The sequence below is a fragment of the Cryptomeria japonica genome, chromosome 9 (genome assembly GCF_030272615.1).
Source record: "Cryptomeria japonica chromosome 9, Sugi_1.0, whole genome shotgun sequence".
Lineage (NCBI taxonomy): Eukaryota > Viridiplantae > Streptophyta > Pinopsida > Cupressales > Cupressaceae > Cryptomeria > Cryptomeria japonica.
The window spans coordinates 650,657,713-650,678,105 of record NC_081413.1 but is presented as its reverse complement, the minus strand read 5'-3'; the positions used below and the strand labels follow the sequence as shown (position 1 = coordinate 650,678,105).

The 20,393-nt window shown below is 38.9% G+C and overlaps 2 protein-coding genes across 3 annotated transcripts; one reads left to right on the top strand and one right to left on the bottom strand.

Moving 5' to 3' along the window:
- Positions 1-9,859: 9,859 nt before the first annotated feature.
- Positions 9,860-14,291, top strand: LOC131045750 (pentatricopeptide repeat-containing protein At4g13650). 2 transcript variants are annotated; one of them, XR_009358970.1, is made up of 2 exons: positions 9,860-13,504; positions 13,818-14,291. XR_009358970.1 is itself a non-coding variant. In XM_059211389.1 (1 exon), exon 1 carries the CDS (start codon positions 10,242-10,244, stop codon positions 12,621-12,623), a length of 2,382 nt encoding a protein of 793 aa, XP_059067372.1. In that variant the 5' UTR covers positions 9,860-10,241; the 3' UTR covers positions 12,624-13,653. The 2 variants fall into 2 exon arrangements, 1 of the variants encoding a protein (XP_059067372.1); XM_059211389.1 differs by lacking the exon at positions 13,818-14,291 and having other exon boundaries at positions 9,860-13,653.
- Positions 14,292-19,008: 4,717 nt separating this feature from the next.
- Positions 19,009-19,814, bottom strand: LOC131045748 (nuclear transcription factor Y subunit C-2-like). The gene has a single exon (XM_057979341.2). The coding sequence runs from the start codon at positions 19,782-19,784 to the stop codon at positions 19,320-19,322; it is 465 nt and encodes a 154-aa protein (XP_057835324.1). The 5' UTR covers positions 19,785-19,814; the 3' UTR covers positions 19,009-19,319.
- Between the last annotated feature and the right edge of the window lie 579 nt (positions 19,815-20,393).

Below are 20,393 nucleotides of genomic sequence, written 5' to 3'. Positions count from 1 at the left end.
CACAACATATTCCTGGCTCAATCCTTGACAGAGTCTGAGAGGGCAAAATTCATAAGCTTCTTCAAGGAACGACAAATCAACTTTGCATGGTCATACGCTGATATGCCTGGATTAGATCCGGATCTGGTAATGCATCATTTGACAGTCAAACCGGGGGCAAAGCTAGTAAAACAGAAATTAAGGAAAATGCACCCGCAAGTGGCATTACTAGTCAAGGCAGAGCTGGAAAAATTATTGGATGTCGGTTTCATACGCCCAATTGATTATCCCGAATGGATCTCCAATCTAGTACCTGTCAGTAAACCAGATCGCAGCATAAGGATATGTACAGATTTCAGAGACATCAACAAAGCTTGTCCGAAAGATGACTTCCCATTACCAAACATTGACTTGATCGTTGATCTCACAGCAGGTCAGGAAATGCTATCTTTAATGGACGGATTTTTTGGATATAATCAAATCAGGATTGCGCCTGAAGATCAACATAAAACATCATTCACTTGTCCATGGGAAACCTTCTGTTGGAATGTCATGCCTTTTGGGCTGAAAAATGCAGGCGCTACTTATCAAAGAGCGATGACCACTATTTTTCATGATCTCATGCACATAACAGTGGAAGATTATGTTGATGATCTCTTGGGAAAATCAATAGACAGAGATACACACTTGGACATACTTTCAGTTGTCTTTGATCGGCTGGAAAAATACAAAGTAAGATTAAATCCAAAGAAATGTGTATTTGGAGTAACCTCAGGGAAGCTCCTAGGATTCATTGTGTCTAAAAGAGGAATCGAGGCCGATCCAGCAAAAGTCAAGGCTATCTTGGACATGCCGCCACCGAGGAATATCAGTCAACTTCGATCTTTACAAGGGAGACTCCAATCCATACGAAGATTCATATCACAACTTGCAGATAAGTGTAATCCTTTCCAGCACCTACTACACAAAAACATCAAGTTCAAATGGGATGAGAACTGTCAACAGGCTTTTCAGGCGCTCAAAGACTATCTTTTGAACCCACCAGTTTTGATGCCACCAAATCCAGATCAACCTTTGTTACTCTACATATCAGCTACTCCAACGGCACTGGGGGCACTCTTAGGACAACAAATACCTGACGGCAAGGAAAAAGTAGTATACTATATCAGTCGCACACTGGTGGGATATGAGCTAAATTACACACCAATCGAGCGTGCCTGTCTCACTGTGGTCTTTGCTTCACTAAAATTACGCCATTATATGCTCACTCACAAGACTAAGTTGATTGCCAGAATTGATCCACTGAAATATCTTCTCAACAAAGCTACACTTACTGGGCGGCTGGCCAAGTCGGTAATGATTCTGAGTGAATTTGACATCGAGTACGTAGACAGAAAAGAAATAAAGGACAAGCAATTGCAGATCAATTGGCAGATGCTCCCATGATAGATGATGTTCCTCTACAGTCAGAATTTCCAGATGAAGCAATTTTAACAATATCACATGTGAAGCCATGGCAACTATACTTTGATGGCTCATACACACAGCATGGAGCAGGAGCGGGTATTCTCTTTATAACTCCCCAAGGCGATTCTATACCAAAGTCATACCACTTATCATTTCCTTGCACCAACAATATAGCGGAATATGAGGCATTAACAACTGGATTAAGAATTGCAGTTCAATGGAAGATCCAAGAACTTCGTGTTTTTGGGGATTCTCAACTGGTCATCCGTCAAGCAACTGATGATTACCAAACAAAAGATGAAAAGCTAATGCCTTACAAACAACTGGTAGATGATTTGAAACAGCACTTCACAAAGATAGATTTTGAGCAGATACCAAGAGAACAGAATCGTGCTGCAGATGCCATGGCTACGATTGCTTCGCTCATTGATCTACCACAAAATGAGACCTGCTATGAGTTCCTGGTAGATAATCTGTTGATTCCTTCATACGAGATCACTCCTACTGAGATGATATGCGTTGTTGGTCCTGAATCCCAGTTATATGGTTCCATCTTCACATACCTTCGCGACAATATCTTACCTCCTGATCTATCGAACAACCAACGCCGCACTTTCATTCGCCAATCCTCTCGATACGTCATTCTAGCTGATATCCTATACTGACGAGGTCTAGATGGCACCCTTCTTAGATGTTTAGAGAGTGACGAAGCTCAGATTGCGTTACGAGAAGTGCATGAAGGGATATGTGGTCCGCATACTAGTGGTCCTACCTTGGCCAAGAAACTCATCAGGACTGGATATTACTGGCCTACTATGGAAAAAGACTCATATCAGTTTGTCAAGAAGTGTAGGCAGTGTCAAATTCATGGAGACCTCATACATGCACCAGCACAAGAACTACAACCACTCGCATCTCCTTGGCCCTTTTGTCAGTGGGGACTCGATCTCATAGGCAAGATTCACCCTCCTTCTTCCAATGGTCATAAATTTATTATCATAGCCACAGAGTATTTCACAAAGTGGATTGAATCCGTGCCTCTCACACAAGTTACAGGGAAACAAATTGCTACCTTCATCCTGAACTACATCATTTGCCGATACGGGATTCCTACTTCCATTATTACTGATAACGGGCGTCCCTTCAAAAATCAGGATGTTCGTGAACTCTGTGACCGCTTCCATATCTCTCATCGTTTCTCCACACCATATTACCCCCAAGGTAATGGCCAAGTTGAGGCGTCTAACAAAACAATTCTCAAAATCCTTAAAAAGACAGTCGACGACGCTGGCCGTAACTAGCATATCCAACTCAATCCTGCACTTTGGGCCTACCGTACAAGTGTCCGCACACCTACAGGAGCTACACCTTACTCACTTGTCTACGGTGCTGAAGCCATCTTGCCTATTGAGGTCGAGTTACCTTCTTTACGGGTCTCTTTGAGAAACATAATCAACGATGAAGATTACAGGGTCTCTCGCTTACAAGAACTAGAACTACTGGAGGAACGAAGACATACTGCTTTTAATCATCTCAAGGCTTACCAACAATGAATGAGTCGCAGCTACAATCACAAGGTCAAGCCTCGCACATTTGAGGTAGGTGACTTAGTCCTCAGAGAAAACCCCAAGAATCAGCAAGACAGAGATAAGAAGGGCAAGTTCGAACCAAACTAGCTTAGTCCTTACATCATCAAAGCGGTATATGGATCTGGAGCATATCAGCTCTCAACTACAGAAGGTGAACCCTTGGAGGATCCTATCAACAGCATGCACCTTCGCAGGTTCTACACATAATTTTCTGGAATATCCTAATTCGAAAATACAAAAAAAAAATCAAAAAAATCAAAAATACAAAAAATAAAATAAAAAACAAAAAAAATCGTTACTTGGTGAAAACCTGGCAAACAGGCGCCTTGTGACACAAAAAACATTGAAAAATTGAAAAAAGTAAAGAGAAATAATTTCGTCCAACGGTGAAAACCACTTCGGTGGCGCCCTGGGCAAGTACCATGGTGAAAACTGGGTCACTAGCGCCATGCGTAGAGACATTGCTCCTCCCTCCTTCAAGATTCACTTTCATCCTTTCACTTTGCACACACTCACAACCTATTCATCCATAATAAACTTACCCATTCCCATCATGGCTTGTTATTGATCTACCCAAGATTGGTTAGCCATTCATAATAAACCTCCCTTTTCGCCTCCCTTTCCATCCATAACAAATCAGATCCTATCTGTGGCTAAGGCAAAATCCTACGTCTAGTGATGGGTGTGGAACTGAGAACATCACATGTTTCAAAGAGTACAGTTTCTTCCAGCTTCCTTCAGTCTATCCGTGCACAATCCGCAATAAAGCAACATCTGCATCGCCAGTCCACAATAAAGTTCCATTTTCTCCACAATAAAGTATCAGTTTCATGGATTCAGTCAGTTTCAAATGAGACGCAGCAGCAACAATGAGCTTCAACAAAATCAAATCTTTCAACAGACTCAGACAACATATGGTTCAAGTGCTATCTATCCTTTTTGTGAAAGTGAACATTGTGACCACAATCGAATAAGACTTAAACAAGTGACAAGAGACACTAAACTTGAGGACTACAGTGGATGTTGGTGTCGAGTCTTGGTTTTCTTTTGATTTTATCTTTTGGTGACATGTCTTTTAGCTTTTCCAGGATGTCTCTGACTAGAGATTCTATCTCCAGGATGTCTTTGACTAGAAAGGCGAGGATGGGGTATCGTCACCTATTTGCATTTGCTGTCTGTGGATTGTCTTTTAGTAATGCTATGACTTGTCCAAGGATATGAGGACACTGTGAGTCTAGTATGAACTGGGGCATTCCTTGTTTATGACTGTCTTATCTCCATGCAAACGGGTACAATGACTTTCTGGGTCGAACATATGCCTCGATTGTCATAACCTATTTTGCCATAATAAAGCTCAATGATGATAACGCACAAGAAGCTCTTTCACGTTCATATCTTCTGTCTTCCATCCCCCTTTCTTGATTGACTTCCATCGTCCTTCTCGAGTCCGCGTAGCCCGCTATCACATGACTGAGTATAATGACACACCAAAAACATTTGCATTTCATATAGTTACACCTGCATCACCACATATAAGCATTTCAGATATCACAATTGCATCACATCCTGCATACAACATATGTTAGCACATCTTACATTTTCATCAGGTAAATAATCATTTGCATTATCATATTCATTTGCATTACATACATTCACATTTGCATCATGCATCACATCTAAAACATAAAAGAACAAAAATATTGCATTGCATCAATCACATAAAACATACATCATCAAAGCATACATCACATAAGGTACACATGCATATAGCTGCCACAAAAATGGTGAATCATCTCATATATAATCAAATGTGTCATGATACAATGATGTCAAAAGAATCATATGGCTACAAAATCACCCGCAAGTGTCTACAATACAAAAATGGTACATATACTGATACAAAGGGGAGCCCTCTATGGCTATGATGAACTCCCTCCCTCGGAGCCGCCTGGCCTCAACGGACGTTGAGCTGTAGATGGATCCGCTCCAAGATCCCCCTGCCTGTCTGGTGGTGGTGGAGGACCCATAACCCCACCACTAGATGCCTGCCTCCTCCGAATCCCTCCCGTAGCCGTCGTTGTCCGCGATGGTCTATGGAAGCTCCTCGCCCGCTGATCCGCTGGCACTGCACCATAGTACAGGTCTCTCCAGTAGCCAATCTCCTCACTGGCTCGCAGCACATATGCGTAGCTTGCCCCTGCGTCCTCTGCCGCCTGCCTCCCTGCCCTAAGAGCTGTCTCAGCCTCAGTATATCACTGAATGGCCTGATCCCTCTCTCACTCTGTATCTCAGAGCCTGATCCTGAGGCGATCCCTCTCCCGCTCCAACTCCTGGATCTCATCTGCCTGGCCCTGGCAGATCTCTCTCAGCTCTAACAGCTCATCCTCCTCAGGATCTCCACCCTCAGCCTCTGCCTGTGGCTCTCCCTCTGCAGGTGCCTGTATTTGTGCCTGCCCCTGTACCTGTCTGGGTGCTTGAACCGGTGCCTGTCTCTGTACATGTCTAGGTGCCTGCACCTGTCTCTGTACCTGTGCCTGTACTGGCACCTGTCTCTGCACCTGTCCCTGCCTCTGTCCCTGTGCTGCTGGTACCTGCAGGGGCAATCCACCTCGCCCCCTCACTACCTGGGCTGGTCCCTCCTGTCCTCCCTCCCTCCGAGGTGCCACTCTCCTCTCTCCCACTACTCCCCTCCGCCTCCGTCGGCCCCTACCTCCATCCCCTCCACCATCATCATCATCATCCCCTCCAACCTCCCCCTCCAGCAGCTCTCCCGGATCTGTCAACCGCGGAAACGGATGCTCTGCCCAATATGCAGCGTACTCTGCATCCATACCTGCATCCTCAACCTCTGGCCACATATTCCAGGGTAATGGCATCATCTCTGTCATCTGTGTCACGGCTTGATCATACGATAATAATGGCCCGAACTGTGCCTAATCCCTGACTGTACGGGCATACATGCCCGAGCCTCGCGGCATCCTCTGGATCCGACCGAACTGTCTGCCTACCCTGTCAACCAGCTGTCTCTCCAAAATGTAGGGCGTCCGCCCAATCAGATATCTGCTCCTGAATGTATATGGCAGCTCCAAGGCGTCGTCCTCCCACTCCTCGCACCCCAAGTACGGCCTCCAAATGACTGTGTCAATATCATCTATAACACGCCTCCAGTACTCCAGCCGGCCAATCCGAGGCTGTGACGTAATCATATCATAGAGGTGTACAAAGCTCCGTCCATGCCCTCTGCCTCTGAAGTGAATCGGCCGTGTGATAGGAAGGTGCTCATATGCCCACACCTGTAGGAGTGTCACTCCACAGCCCAGTCCCACTGATCCGTGATAAACGAACTGATGCAGCTCATAGTATAAATGTGCCAAGACACATGGCCTCCATGCATATCTGGTATGCTCAGTCACCAGTATCTCCAGTGCTCCTCCCCAACCCACTGCCAACCCCCGTGTAGCTCTGTCAGGACACAAGAACCCACTGATGGCTCCTCCAATCACAGCTGGCAAGGCTAACCCTGTCGCAGTCATGGTATCCCATGCCACATGCCCTGCTCTCATCTCTAGTTCGGGATCCTGGAACACCCGTCTCAAAGCCTCCCTGTCTCCGTCATGATCGTATGGAATCAGCTCTCCATCGATCGGTATGTGCAAAATCCTATAGACATCCTCGAGGGTCACTGTCATCTCCCCCATCGGTAAGTGAAACGTGCAAGTCTCGGAGTGCCATCTCTCCGCCAGCGCAGTCAGCAAACCCATGTTTGCCCGAAACTCAGGCACATACAGTACATGTCTGAGGCCCATCTCCTCAATAGCTGCTCTCTCCTCAAACGACAACTCTGCTCGCAGTCTCTATGTAGACGGGAATCTCTCCCGTGACTCCAACATAGGCAGATACTCCTACAGTCAAACAATCAATCATGTCAGTTATCGTGGCATTCACTGTTTATCACACAATGCTACTTGCTATCTAAATGCATATGGTTATCTATCCTAGTGACACTCACTGTTCATCACAAAGTGTTGCTATCTATCCTAGTAGTGCTCCCTGTTCATCACAAAGTACTACGTGTGTGACATTCCCTGTTCATCACAAAGTGTTACTCACATTCGCACTCCCTGTTCGTCACAAAGTGCTGCCTATCCTGGTACTCCATGTTCATCACAAAGTGCCTTGATCTATCCTAGTCTTCCTAGAGGACCTATTTGAGTGTATCCTCTCAGCAGCTTATCCAATCGACAGCGTATGTTCATCACAGAACTGCCGATTTGACCTAGAAGACTAAAACCATGCATTTTGACACATAAACGCGCTTTAAACTCATAAACGCGCTTCTAGACTGCACAAACGTGCTTCTGCGACACAAACGCGCTTTCTGAACACAAACGTGCTTACATTATGCACAAACATGCCTATGGAACCTAAACGCGACTTCATGACACAAACGCCTCTACAATACCTAAACGCGCCCGCAATCAATGCAAACGTGGTCCCAGGCATAGACGCGTCTGGAACCGACACAGACGCGCCTGTTGGACACAGACGTGCCTGGCACTGACACAGACGCGGTTGCGCGTTTTTGCATTTTTCTGTACCCTATTCCTAAGCGCATTTATTGCTACCTACTGAGCATTAATGACAAAAATTGAAATGCGTGAAAGTACGAGGAGGTTTCATGGTACTTACCGGCTCTCCTGCCTCTGCTGGCCTCTGAAATCGACGAACGCAGTCGAATCTGTGAATGAAGGCCATCGCTGCTGACTGCTGCTGCTCTTTTCTCGCTCTGCACTGTGATCTTGTAAGGGTGTGGATGACAATGAGGATGTCTTTTGCCCGTGGTCTATCTTATAGCCTATCCTAGCCCTCGCCTTCATTTCCTGAGTCAGTATTCTTCATCCTGTGACTTTGTCACTTTATTCGGTCAATCCCTTCTAGCCTTTCTTTCTTATCGAGAGATTGTCTTCAATCTTTTCTGACATTTTCATCCAATCTCTCGAGGGGGCATATTATTCCCATACTGGGGCAACTTTGTATCAGTTCATCTTATCTTCTTTGAAACAACGCGACAAGCCGCATTGTCTCAAAGAGGGGCAAAATGTAGACACCTAAAATTGTCATGTCTAATTAAATAAATATTTTATTTATTTAATTATCTAAGCCTAATTCTTCTATTAATTAAATAAATCCTTATTTATTTAATTAATTCATTTATCCTCTTCTAGCCTTATTTCTCATTTAAATAAATACATTTATTTATTTAAATTATCCTTTTCCTAAATTAAATAAATATCTTATTTATTTAATTATCCCACTTCTACTATTAATTAAATAAATCCTTATTTATTTAATTAATTCATTAGCTTTTTCTACACATGGCACATGTCATTCATCTCTTAATTCCTACACTACCTACCTCTTTCATTATTTTGGTATTTCTTCTACCTACCCTCTAATCCTAGCCGACCTCTCTTTTTACACCTCTCAATCTTAACCCTCCATTTCTTATTGTGTCTTCTATTTAAGGAGATGTTTCCTTCATTGTCAAACCCTAATGACTAATGACTGATTTTGGAGTACTTGGCTACACTACGATTCTACTTGCAACCACATTCCGTTCTTTGTTGAGCTCTTGTGCATATAAAAATCTGAGAGCAAATATATCAAGCAAGATCAATGGAGATAGGAAGAATGGAGATCAAAACCCTATTGGACATGTGATGGTATAATCTTTGTGATTTCATTTGATTTGCATTGTCTTAGGTAATCTTCATATGTTATGGTGGATCTTTGTTGATTGTTAGGCTAGGGTTTAGTGGTTGGATTCATTTAGCCTTTCAATATTGTTATTATTGTTATCCATTTTCACCATATACAACAACAAAGCATTCCCAATCATGCATGAATAGAAAAAAATCATAAAGAAGACATCTTTTGTTTGTTGCAAAGCCAAATTATTGAGTAAAACATGATCTAATTGGTTCTAAAGCAAACTATTTGATATTCAAACCTAAAATAAAATTCCTTGATGATGAATTTGACTATAACAAAATACAATAAGCATTTCAAACCCAATGAAAAAATGGTAAGTGAATGTTTCTACTAAAAGATGATCTTGCTTAAACACTAAAAGTTTGAAAATGCAAATTAATCTTGCTAAAACACTAAAAGTTTCAAAATGCAAATTATTGTGGAAGAGACCTGCTTTAAACTCATCAACAACTATTACATGCTCTCAAGATTAAATCAAGATCATTGATAATTGAAATTGCAATTCTATACTTTTAACATTATTATGTAATTGTGATTAGATAAATCATTACTAAAATATAAATTATAAATTGAATAATAAAAAAATAAAATTTAATTTTAATTTATATTTCATTTGATTGCTTTCATAAATTCATTTTCAGGTGGTAGTGACTTTGCTGAATGAGCAACGGTTAGACAATGTTAGCTAGCACTTGACTGTGGTATTTAGACAGATTCTTTGGTTGTACAATTCCTTTGAATCTTCTACTTTTAATCACTTTCTTAGAGAATGGAATGGAGTTGCTAATTGTTTAGTCAAATGAACTTCTGATCATGAACAAGGCTGAAATATAATAAATAAAAGACAATTATTTATGAATATGTTTCATTTACTTAAAGATTTAATGAATATCGATAGAGTTATGTAATTTTTTCTATATGAAACATGTTACTCTTCTTACTTTGTTACTCTTTCTTTGATCTAAAAACCCCTCTTTTAGTTTACTAAACTTGACAATACAAAAAAGAATTTTTTTTTTTTCTCAAAGTAGATGCGAAACATATCTAACAACTGCCCTGCAAATTGCACTTCTCCCGCAGCCCCTGTTATGAATGGATTTCTCGCGCTTGTAGATGTGAAACCTCTGATTTGTTCAATTGGTGTGGTCTAAAATTGACCTCCATTTGATCTGAGTTTACAAGTATTTGGTTCCGAGTTTAGATAAATTCTATGATATTCAAATTTTACAAATGAAACCGTGAAAAATAGATTTCTGGCACATCATGAAATGGGAACCTGCAAGCAATTGCAAGGATGCCGAGTGATATTACTGACATCAACTTCGCACAAAGGCTACCAGCAAGATTAGAATGCATATATTTGTCTTTTCTTCACATATCCAAAAAAAAATTACGGAACAAGATGGGTAATGTTTATAAGAAAAACGTCCAAGGATGTTAAAGCTTTTCAGACAGCAGGGTAAGTGCAAATTTATGCCGTTGTTTCACTTACAGCATCAAGGGGTTACTACAGCACAGCATATTTGCGTCAGTGAACATAACATTAAAGATTACATTCAATTCTTGCAGACTTGCATTAAGGAGAAAGACATAGCAGGGGGCAAATTAATGCACGCTCGCATAAATGTGATAGGATTTACCTCAAATACAGTTTTACATAATGTGGTGGGCAACATGTATGTGAAATGTGGGAATGTGGAGGACGCTCGTAAAGTCTTCGATCGAACTTCTGAGCGAGACGAATGCTCGTGGAGTGTCATGATTTCAGGTTATGCAGCGCAGGGCTTTCCTCACAGAGCATTGGCACTGTTCCAGCAAATGCAAACAAGCAGCCTTCAGCCCAGTCACTTTACGTTTTCCGCCATTATTTCTGCATGTACATCTCTTGAACAAGGTATGGAGATCCATGGACATTTGATTAAAAGTGGGTTTGACTGCCATGTTTCTGTATGCAATGCCCTTGTCGATTTGTATGGAAAATGTGGATATATCGTGGATGCCCGCCAAGTGTTTGATAAAATGTCTTTGCGAGATGCTGTGTCTTGGACTATTATTATTTCTTCTTATGCAAGGAGAGAACCTTGCGAGGAAGCTTTGAGTCTGTTTCGGCAAATGAAGCAGTCAGGCTTCCAGCCATGTCAGTTTGTATATTCAGGGGTGATTTCGGCATGTGCACGTCTGGGATTGCTAGAAGAGGGTGTGGAAATCCATGAGGAGATCATTAGGAAGGGAAATGAGTTTCATATCTCTGTGGCCAATGCTCTTGTAGATATGTATGTGAAATGTGGAATGATACGAAAGGCGCGAGACTTGTTTGACAAAATACCCCAACGAGATGTTGTCTCATGGACTGTGATGTTTTTGGCTTATACAAAGCAAGGGTTTGCTGAAGAGGCGTTGGCACTGTTTTGGAAAATGAGAGAAACAGGCTGCAGGCCTAATGAGCTCACCTTTGCTAGTGTTCTTCCGGCAGTTGCCAACATGGGATCTCTCAAGCTCGGTACGCAATTCCACGAAGAGATATTGAGATGTGGATTCCAGACTTATGTCTCTGTTGCAAATGCATTGATTGATATGTATGCAAAATGTGGTAGCATAGAGAAGGCGCAGGATGTGTTTGCTCAAATGCATCAAACCGATGTGGTTTCATGGAATACAATGATTACAGGACTTGCACATAACGGATTTCTTGAGGAGGCTCTAAAACTGTTTAACAAAATGCCTCGACGTGATGTGATATCTTGGAATGCAATTATTGCAGGGTATATGCAGAATGGATTTGTTGAAGAAGCTGTGAAACTGTTTAACGAAATGCCCGAAAGAAGCATAGTTTCGTGGACAACGATGATTTCAGGATATGCACATAATAGATTTCTCGATGAGGCCCTGAAGCTCTTCGAGGAAATGACTATACGAGACACTGTCTCATGGAACGCAATGATTGCAGGATTAGGGCATAATGGTTATGACGATGAGGCCTTGAAGCTTTTTCAACAAATGCACTTAGCTGGTGTAAGGCCAAACTCGGAAACCTTTTCTACTGTGCTACCTGCCTGTGCAAAATTGGCAGCTCTAGGACATGGGGTGGAAATCCATGAAAAAGTAATAAGAAGTGGGTTTCACACAGATGTTCTTGTGCGTAATGCCTTGATAAATATGTATGCAAAATGTGGTGATATTCAGAAGGCAAATGAAATATTTGAAAGAATGCATCAAAGAGATTCAGTCTCCTGGACATCTATGATTACAGGGTTCGCGATGCATGGTTATGGCAAGAAATCCCTTGACCTCTTTGAGCAAATGAAATTTTCTGGTATGACACCAGATCATATCACCTTTCTTAGTATTTTGTCTGCATGCAGTCATGCAGGTTTGGTGGATGAGGGCTATAAGTACTTCGATTGCATGAGAACGTATTATAATATCAACCCTACTATGGAACACTATAGATGCATGGTTGACCTTCTTGGGCGTGCTGGCCATCTGGATGAAGCAATCGATTTCATCTACAAAATGCCAGTAAAACCCAATGGCGCCATCTGGAGTTGTTTGATGGGTGCTTGTAGGATACACAGTAATGTGGATTTAGGAGAATATGTGGCAGGACGAATTTTTGAATTGGAGCCTCAAAATGCAGCACCTTATGTGCTTCTTATGAATATCTATGCTGCAGCTGGCAGGTTGAGTGAGATTGAAACTATAAGGCAAATGATGAACGACAGGGGTGTAAAAAAGACACCCGGATACAGTTGGATTGAGATCAATGAACATGTAAATGCTTTTTCTGTAGGAGAAAGGTTGCAGACAGAAAATTGAAAAAAAGGTGGCGACATTATCTTGGAAAATCAATGTAGTATATCTATTGCTGTTCGAGTTCTGTGATGAATAACAGAATAAGTTAATGAACATGGGAACGAATTCTTTTGACACCAACTAGATTGAAAAGCTAGTGTTACCATTCAGGTACTTATATGATATTAAACAATCGCCTCGAATAGCTAATGAGACATCCCATGACTTCTGAGGTCTAAAAGAAATCCCCTTGGGCCATCAGTAAACTGTATGTGAACAGTGAAATTGACACACTGAACCAACTCTTTCTCCATGATTTTTCAATGGAAAACTGCTCTCAGGGTGCAAATTTTAGTTTTATGGAGAAAATTCCACTCACAAGATAAAAAATAGAAATCTTGAGTATCATCAGAAAATAAGATAAGAATGTGTCCTACTCTACAGCAGCAGCCAGCTTCCCCCAACATCTGAGAACATCTGGAGGGATCAACAATTGACAGTCTTGGAAGAGATATACATGTACACAATCCATTTTATTGTGGAGCACAACAAAAGATTAAAAGGCAGAAGTTGAACTACAATTCTGAAAACTCCGGCAAAACCATCTCAAGATCTAGTAATTGCAGAAGTCAAATTTGGAATTATTCTCAAACGCTGTTAAGTTTGAAATTATTCTCAACACTGTAAAATTGAATGACCCGAAAGATCTTTGATTTGTCTATACTACAGCAATTTACGTTTGATACAACAAAGGGTTAGCTCTGCAGGAGCAGAAATGATTTGAGTATGAGATGTAAATCCTATTAATCTCAATCAAATTGAAGACTACCTACAAAGTCTCCAGATCACGGAAGCTGGATGAAGCTTGAAGTTTCAATATCTCTCAACTGTTCTTTACACTGCTGGTAATTTTTGGTTTTTTTGGATGTCTAACATGACTCTTGAATTCCATACATAAAACTCGAATTGTTGTATTGCCTTTGTAAAAATATGGCTATGCTAGTTCAGCGATGAGAAAATGCCAGCCTTTAATCTTATTAGTTATTACGGTGCATCTTATAGATATCACTACATTAAGATGTGATAGGCTATAAGTTCAGCTTAAAAATTCAGTTTTAGTTTGTCTTCATAGCTGGTCCAGAAGGCGTTATAGATTATTCTGCAATTTTTGTAATAGACTCCCATGTTTTATATGATCTTCTTCTTGTTTGTCATCAGTAGAGCATTTAAACTCTCTTCAGAAGAGCCAGCGGGTGTCTTGGATGCCACTTACAATAAAATTTATCACCAAGCTTGCTGCTGATCCTCGTAGAGCATGCAAACAATGAGATTGTATCAAGAGATGAAGGTAGGACTTATCTGCCAATATGCTGCATGCTGAATGATGCGGAGGAGGAACAAATTACCCGCTACCACAGCAAGGCAATTTGAATGCCATTTATGCTGTTACACAATTACCCTGCGTTAACAAGTATTATTAATCTTGGAATATGCAGCAACTGCCACTTGAAGCCAAATTTCTATCCAAGATTGTTGCACGAGATAATGAACCAGAGATCAGTTTTGTTTCCTATTAACGCTCATTCATGGAACGTTTCCCTGTCCTTGGATTTGTTCTATTTTGAGAAAAACCTCCCAGGTCTGAAATAATTTAGGCGATCCAAACTCTCAGATAAATAAAATGAAGGCATTCTCCCATTCTCTTTGTATATCTCGTTTGCAGTAGGATTTTCTTATAAATATTATTCTTATTTCAAATCACTGGATTTTCTCTTTTCTTTCTAGAATGGAGACAAATGAAAATGGGCAAATAATCTCAAGAAATCTTGAAGAAAACTGGTAGACCAAAAGTCCAGTCAAAGTCCGCCATTGTCAAAAGCCATTGGCATGTGATTTTTTAATCATGGCTGCTTCTTGTAGAACCCATGCCATTGACATTAGAATTTTTTTAGTAATGACTGCTTCTTCGAGAACCCAACCAATGAAATAACCCAATAATGGTGGGACAAAAAGCTACATCAATTTATTGATGTTGAGTCTGCAGATTTCTTAGGAATTGCAGAAAGAGATATATTTGAATAATCGATTCATGAACCTTTCTTATGCGAGTTCGCAATTACAGTGCACAAGGTGAACCATGAAAAAGACTTTTGGCGTTATTATGCAATCAAACGGAAGATCTGTTAGACAAAAATAAAATTGAAACAACTGTAGAAGTTATAGTTTGTGGTTGCCTGAGCTATAGATGAGCAGGTGAGCTAACCAGTAAACAATTACTTAATAAAGGTTACACGCGGCATATAATATTTTACCGTGTAGACTAGTACTTCCTTGAGATGGATTGTACTATTGGTTCAATTCCATTGTCCATCAATATGTTGCTTGAAAAGGCCATTGCACCTTGAGGCCCGTAAGTTTTCAATATAAAATGGTTCAGTGAGGAGGAAATAAGGTAGGGAAAGGTTCAAGATGCTTCCATTGTAGAAATTTAATGTGAATAAGAAGGGGCAATAAGGTTGGCTTGTACATAGGAAGAAGAAAGAGACTGACGAAAAGCCAGGGGAAATTTTGAGGATTGAAAGGGATTTTAACACTAGATTTTACCAAAACAAAATAAAGATTTAAAAAAAAACCAAAAAATAAATTTCAGTTTCTATTTAATAGTCAATGAGGTTATTTCACTTCAGTTTTTTTATTAACTAAAATGCATAGTTTCACACCTAGACATTATATTATATTTAACAACTTGAATTGTATTGTCACTTTAATTAATTGGAAATACTTTAATTTTATGAGAGTATTAATGTAATAAGTTAGAGATTTGGATAAAATTTAGTTTGTTAACAATATAAAGTACAAAATATATTCTGTAAAAAAATTAATGTTCAAAGTAAGTCTTGATTGTTTTATTTAAATAGAATCTTATAGTATAACACCATAATAGTGCTTTCAACAAGAGATATGACAGATATTCAACTTTGTCTTTTAGAGTCAATTATGTAGTGTAACAATGCTACAAAACACCACACAATTCACAAACTCCATTCCAACATCTAATAAATAGGGTTAGACATTTCAAAAAGTCACAAGTGGTTTCCAATATCAAGAGTTAGAACAAAGTACCTAATTTGGGCATCCAAATTAGACTTATAAATTTTAATGCACCCTTTCATGAATGCACCTTTGGATAATTTGATGTAACTTCAAGGTCAAGGACTTTGCCCATTCAAATCTCTTACGGGATACTCTTACATATGCCATAATTGTTGAGAATAAAGTAAGCATATACAAAGAAAGCATAGATTAATAATGATCGAATTTGATTTGATTAGTACATGTGATCAAACCATCAAATGGAACATGTACAAGCATAAATATAAACAACAATAAGACATGACATTGGAAACATTTGTTAGAATTAAGTGCTCACCAAGTTTATTGTAATCCACTCAATATTTCTTTAGTCTAACAACATTACAATAAGATAATAGCATGCCACTTGCATAACACTACGAAACCTCTATAAAATACACTAAATGCATTGAGCAAAGAAAATAAAAAACCACCAAGTGGTTTCTATAAACCCTTAGCCACCAAAACCATGGTCCACAAACAAAAATCTATGCCCCACTACTCATTAAAACGTGTACTCAAGATAGAAACTGACTAATAACAAGATGTTCCACTCTTCCCAATGCAACTCTTGCTACAATAGGGGGCTTCAAGAATTTTGCACTATATTATTGGATACCTATCATATATTAAAATCATAATTTTGAGGGACATATTGCCTTTCGTATACTAATGCGTTTTCATGCTCTTAGATGCCACATTGGGCACATATGTTGCTCTAGTGTCTTACACACTTATATCACCATCCTTTATTTTCCCATGTCAAGAGCAATATCATTTTGTATAGTTATCATCTTCAACCATTAGCTTATAATGCTTATCATTTAATATATTTGTATTCATATTATATGATGTATTCATTTATATAGTTATTATTTTGCATGAATACATCCTTAATTTCTAAATACATCTCTACATGTCATGTACTATTTTTCCTCTACTTAAATTCTTCTATCCTATGAATGCAACGAATTATTGGGGACATGTTCAACCACTAACACTTTCATGCCAATTTTGTAGATAGTTTCAAGTTTTTATAGGGACTCATCTTTTGTAAATGAAATTTCTTGCGCTTTGCATACTTTTTCATTCATTGAACACCAAATGAGGAAAATCATTATAATTTTGTTTTTAGTAGAATTATTATAACTTCAATATCGGTAATATTTCTTGTCTCCAAACAATGATATTGACACTGGAATTCATATTGTATTTGTTCCTACTTGCCTTACAAAATCTACTCACATAATATTTGTACATGACAAAGGACAAATCATCAAAATCACATCCTATATATAGGGCCCATTACTTTATACAGACTTTAGCCTTTTGTACCCTTTGGTGTTTGCACATCTACTTTGCATGAATGTTTATGAACTTGCTACATACTTCTAAGATAACTGATCATTATAGGATCACTGTGAATTTTGAAATAGGGGTAAAATGCAATGGTTAAGTTTGTAGACTAGTTCTATTTCCCATTTATTTTGTTCCCTTTTTAGGATAATTTATTTATATATACAAACATTAACAGGTTATACAGTCTTGTGCAAACTTGGACTCATTTTATTATACTTTGTACCTATTATTAAATACACACATTCTCACATATTTATCTCCTATCTTATCACTTTATGTAGATATCCTAATACATTCACCTTTAAGCCTTTCATTTATTACACTTATTTGTACACCTATCCAAAAATAGCTAGTATCCATCTAAATTTGAAAGTTTATCCTCTCTAGGACATTTGTTGCAATCACAAGGTTTGACCCCATTGTTATAGACTTAAGCCCTATTTCTAAAACTTAATTCAAAATTTTGCCAATTAGCCCCCTTTAGTTTCTAGTCTTGAACTAAGTACATGATTTCTAAGTTTTTAGTTTCTAGTACATGATTTTTTGAAATTTGCTGTTTTTGATTAATAAAGCAGTGTTAACTAGGGCGTTGACCCTTGACATTGCCAAAGACTATCAACATTAAAAAAATAGTAGACAAGGGTGTTGACCCTTAAAAACACAACCCAAAGGCAGTAAAAGAAACAACAAAATAGGGGTACAAACCCCAAAGGAACCAGGGCCAAACAGGTGAAAAGAATCTATCAAACCTGCAACAACCCAAAACCCAGCTCAAAGATGGGGAGAATCATCCGAGCCAAGGCAAATTTGGGGGAGGGGGAAAGATTTTCCCTTCCTCTTGTGAAGAACCACAGTCCAGGCAATACTATCATTAAGACCATCAAAATAAGGATTGGGAGGGGAGGCCCCTGTAGAGTTACAGACAACATCGATAGTAAGCTGCTAAGGGGAGGCCCCTGTAGAGTTACAGACAACATCGATAGTAGGCTGCTACAACATAACAACATCATGAGCAAATTCGGTAGGACTGGATCGATGATGTAGAACAAGAGCAGTAGTCATAGGGCCAAAGGAGGCCAAGTCAATAGCGTCGAGGGGTTCAATAAGTGAAATTTGATGTTATGTGCTAGTATACAAAGGAATTCAATGCATTCATTTTAAACAACCAAGGATCACTTTGTCTTTCAAGATTCATTCATATTGCAATAGTTCAATTGGTATAATAAGAAGAGATTAGATATGAACAAGTATTCTAGGAGCATATTCATAGTTAAAGAGTTTTTTTTTTTTAATCTTGTACACACATTTGGAGACATGTTGACAGAGGAAAAGGTGTTCCTTAAAAACACAATGACATCCTTTCTAAGGCATTTCTATATACCACTAGCCCTCAAACATGACAAAAGAGCACAAAAGAAGAATATCATCAAGATGAACAATATATATCAAAATTTCACATTGTGTACAATGTTGAATCTAGACTCAACAGAAATATTAGTGATTGTGGACTTGACCCAAACTCATGAAATTGATCTCAAATAGAACATAGATTCAACACAAATTTCAAGACATTCTACTAACAGAAGATCATAAATTTTAAATATAAATAATTAAAATTTAAAATTTTCATATAAAATAATTATTTTTCACTTTTATTATTTATATATAATTTTAAACTAGATTAACACGCAGCTTCTAAATTAATTTAAAAACAAAGTTGTAAACAATTCAACCTAGACTAAGATCTTAAGGAAAGTTTTTCTTCCTATACAATCAATGAAGGCATTAAAAGCTGTCTATCATAAACCAAACAAGCAAACTCTAAAAACAAGACTTCAATATATATACAAACTTACTTCAAAGATGTCTTTATTATAGAGGATGTTAATATATATACAACTTATTTCAAAGTTGCCATTTTATGGATGGTTTCAATATATATACAACTTACTCCAAAACTTTTATGGAGTATTTCAATATTTATACAACTTATTCCAAAGCTGCTTTTTTATGAAATGTTTCAATATATACAACTTACTCCAAAGCTCTCTTATTTATCGAAGATTTATATCATCAATAAATTTGTTTTGCTATCTCTGATACAAGATAACACAAACCTACAATAATATCTCTTTGACTTCCATGCATAGATCCCCACATTCAAAACATTAACAAATGTACAAGCCCTCAAACCCTATACAAAATTCCAGTGAGATGATGAATCAAGATTCAGGAGGGCCACAAGAAGCCATTGGGGAACTGCCCATAGGTGAAGAAAGGATTATTAACAAGATCAAAAGCATTCAAGGAAAGAAGAGGAGGGTGAAATGGTTTTGGCCTAGGAAGTACGTCCACAAGAAAATCAAACACCTCACTCTCGCTCACACCACTCCAAATATCTTTGTTTTGCAGGGTACGTCTCTTGCCGTCCCGAGTTCGAATCCACGCCCGCAAACTCAGCTCTTTCATCATCATTTCACACGCCTTTCCCATCACAACAACTGCCTCAGCTGAAACCATCTTCGACTCATCTGCTTTCATTATCTTCTTCACTCTCGCCAATGGCAAATCACCCCCACTTTTGTTTCTCACTTCCTTGCTATTCAATCCTTGGATTTCCTCCATTTCCTTACTCCAAAACTCCCTTAACTCGGCATGTTCTTCATCACTCCCAATTTTTACTCTCTCCCCCATGGAAGGATAAATGGGAAGATACTTTTGCTCCTCCATATTTCTTTCTTCAATTGCAACACAAAGTTTCTTATGATTAACTAAGGTGGTGGGCAACTTATATGAGAGGCTAATCTGTATGCGTTTCTTATTGTTAGAGCTTTTCTTCAGCGGATAATTAGCTTTATGGCAGAGATTTTGAACAAGATTTTATCAATTCCTGTAACACGTTAAGGTAATGGATAATCCATGGACCAAACGTTTTATTCTTCTGGGTGCTTTCTTTTACTGGATGCAAATCCATATATAAGGACTACACGGCATTAAATCTCTAGTTTTACTGGTTGGGTTTCTTGAAAAGATTTGTTTGGTGCAGTTTGTCCAAGTTAGTCTCTGGATTTTTTTATTGTTTGATTAGTCACCATTGTAAGTTATCCAAGGAAGAATGGAGAATGGTTACTGATATTTGGGCAATACGTGCAAGAGAGTTGGATAGTCTTGGCTTGAGAGGGATAACCCAGTAGATTTCAATAAGAAGTTTGTAATAGACATCTTATAAAATTTTAAAGATATCTTTCTTTTTATATATTATTGTTTTAAGTGCATTTTTTTAATAAAGAGTTGGTATATCTT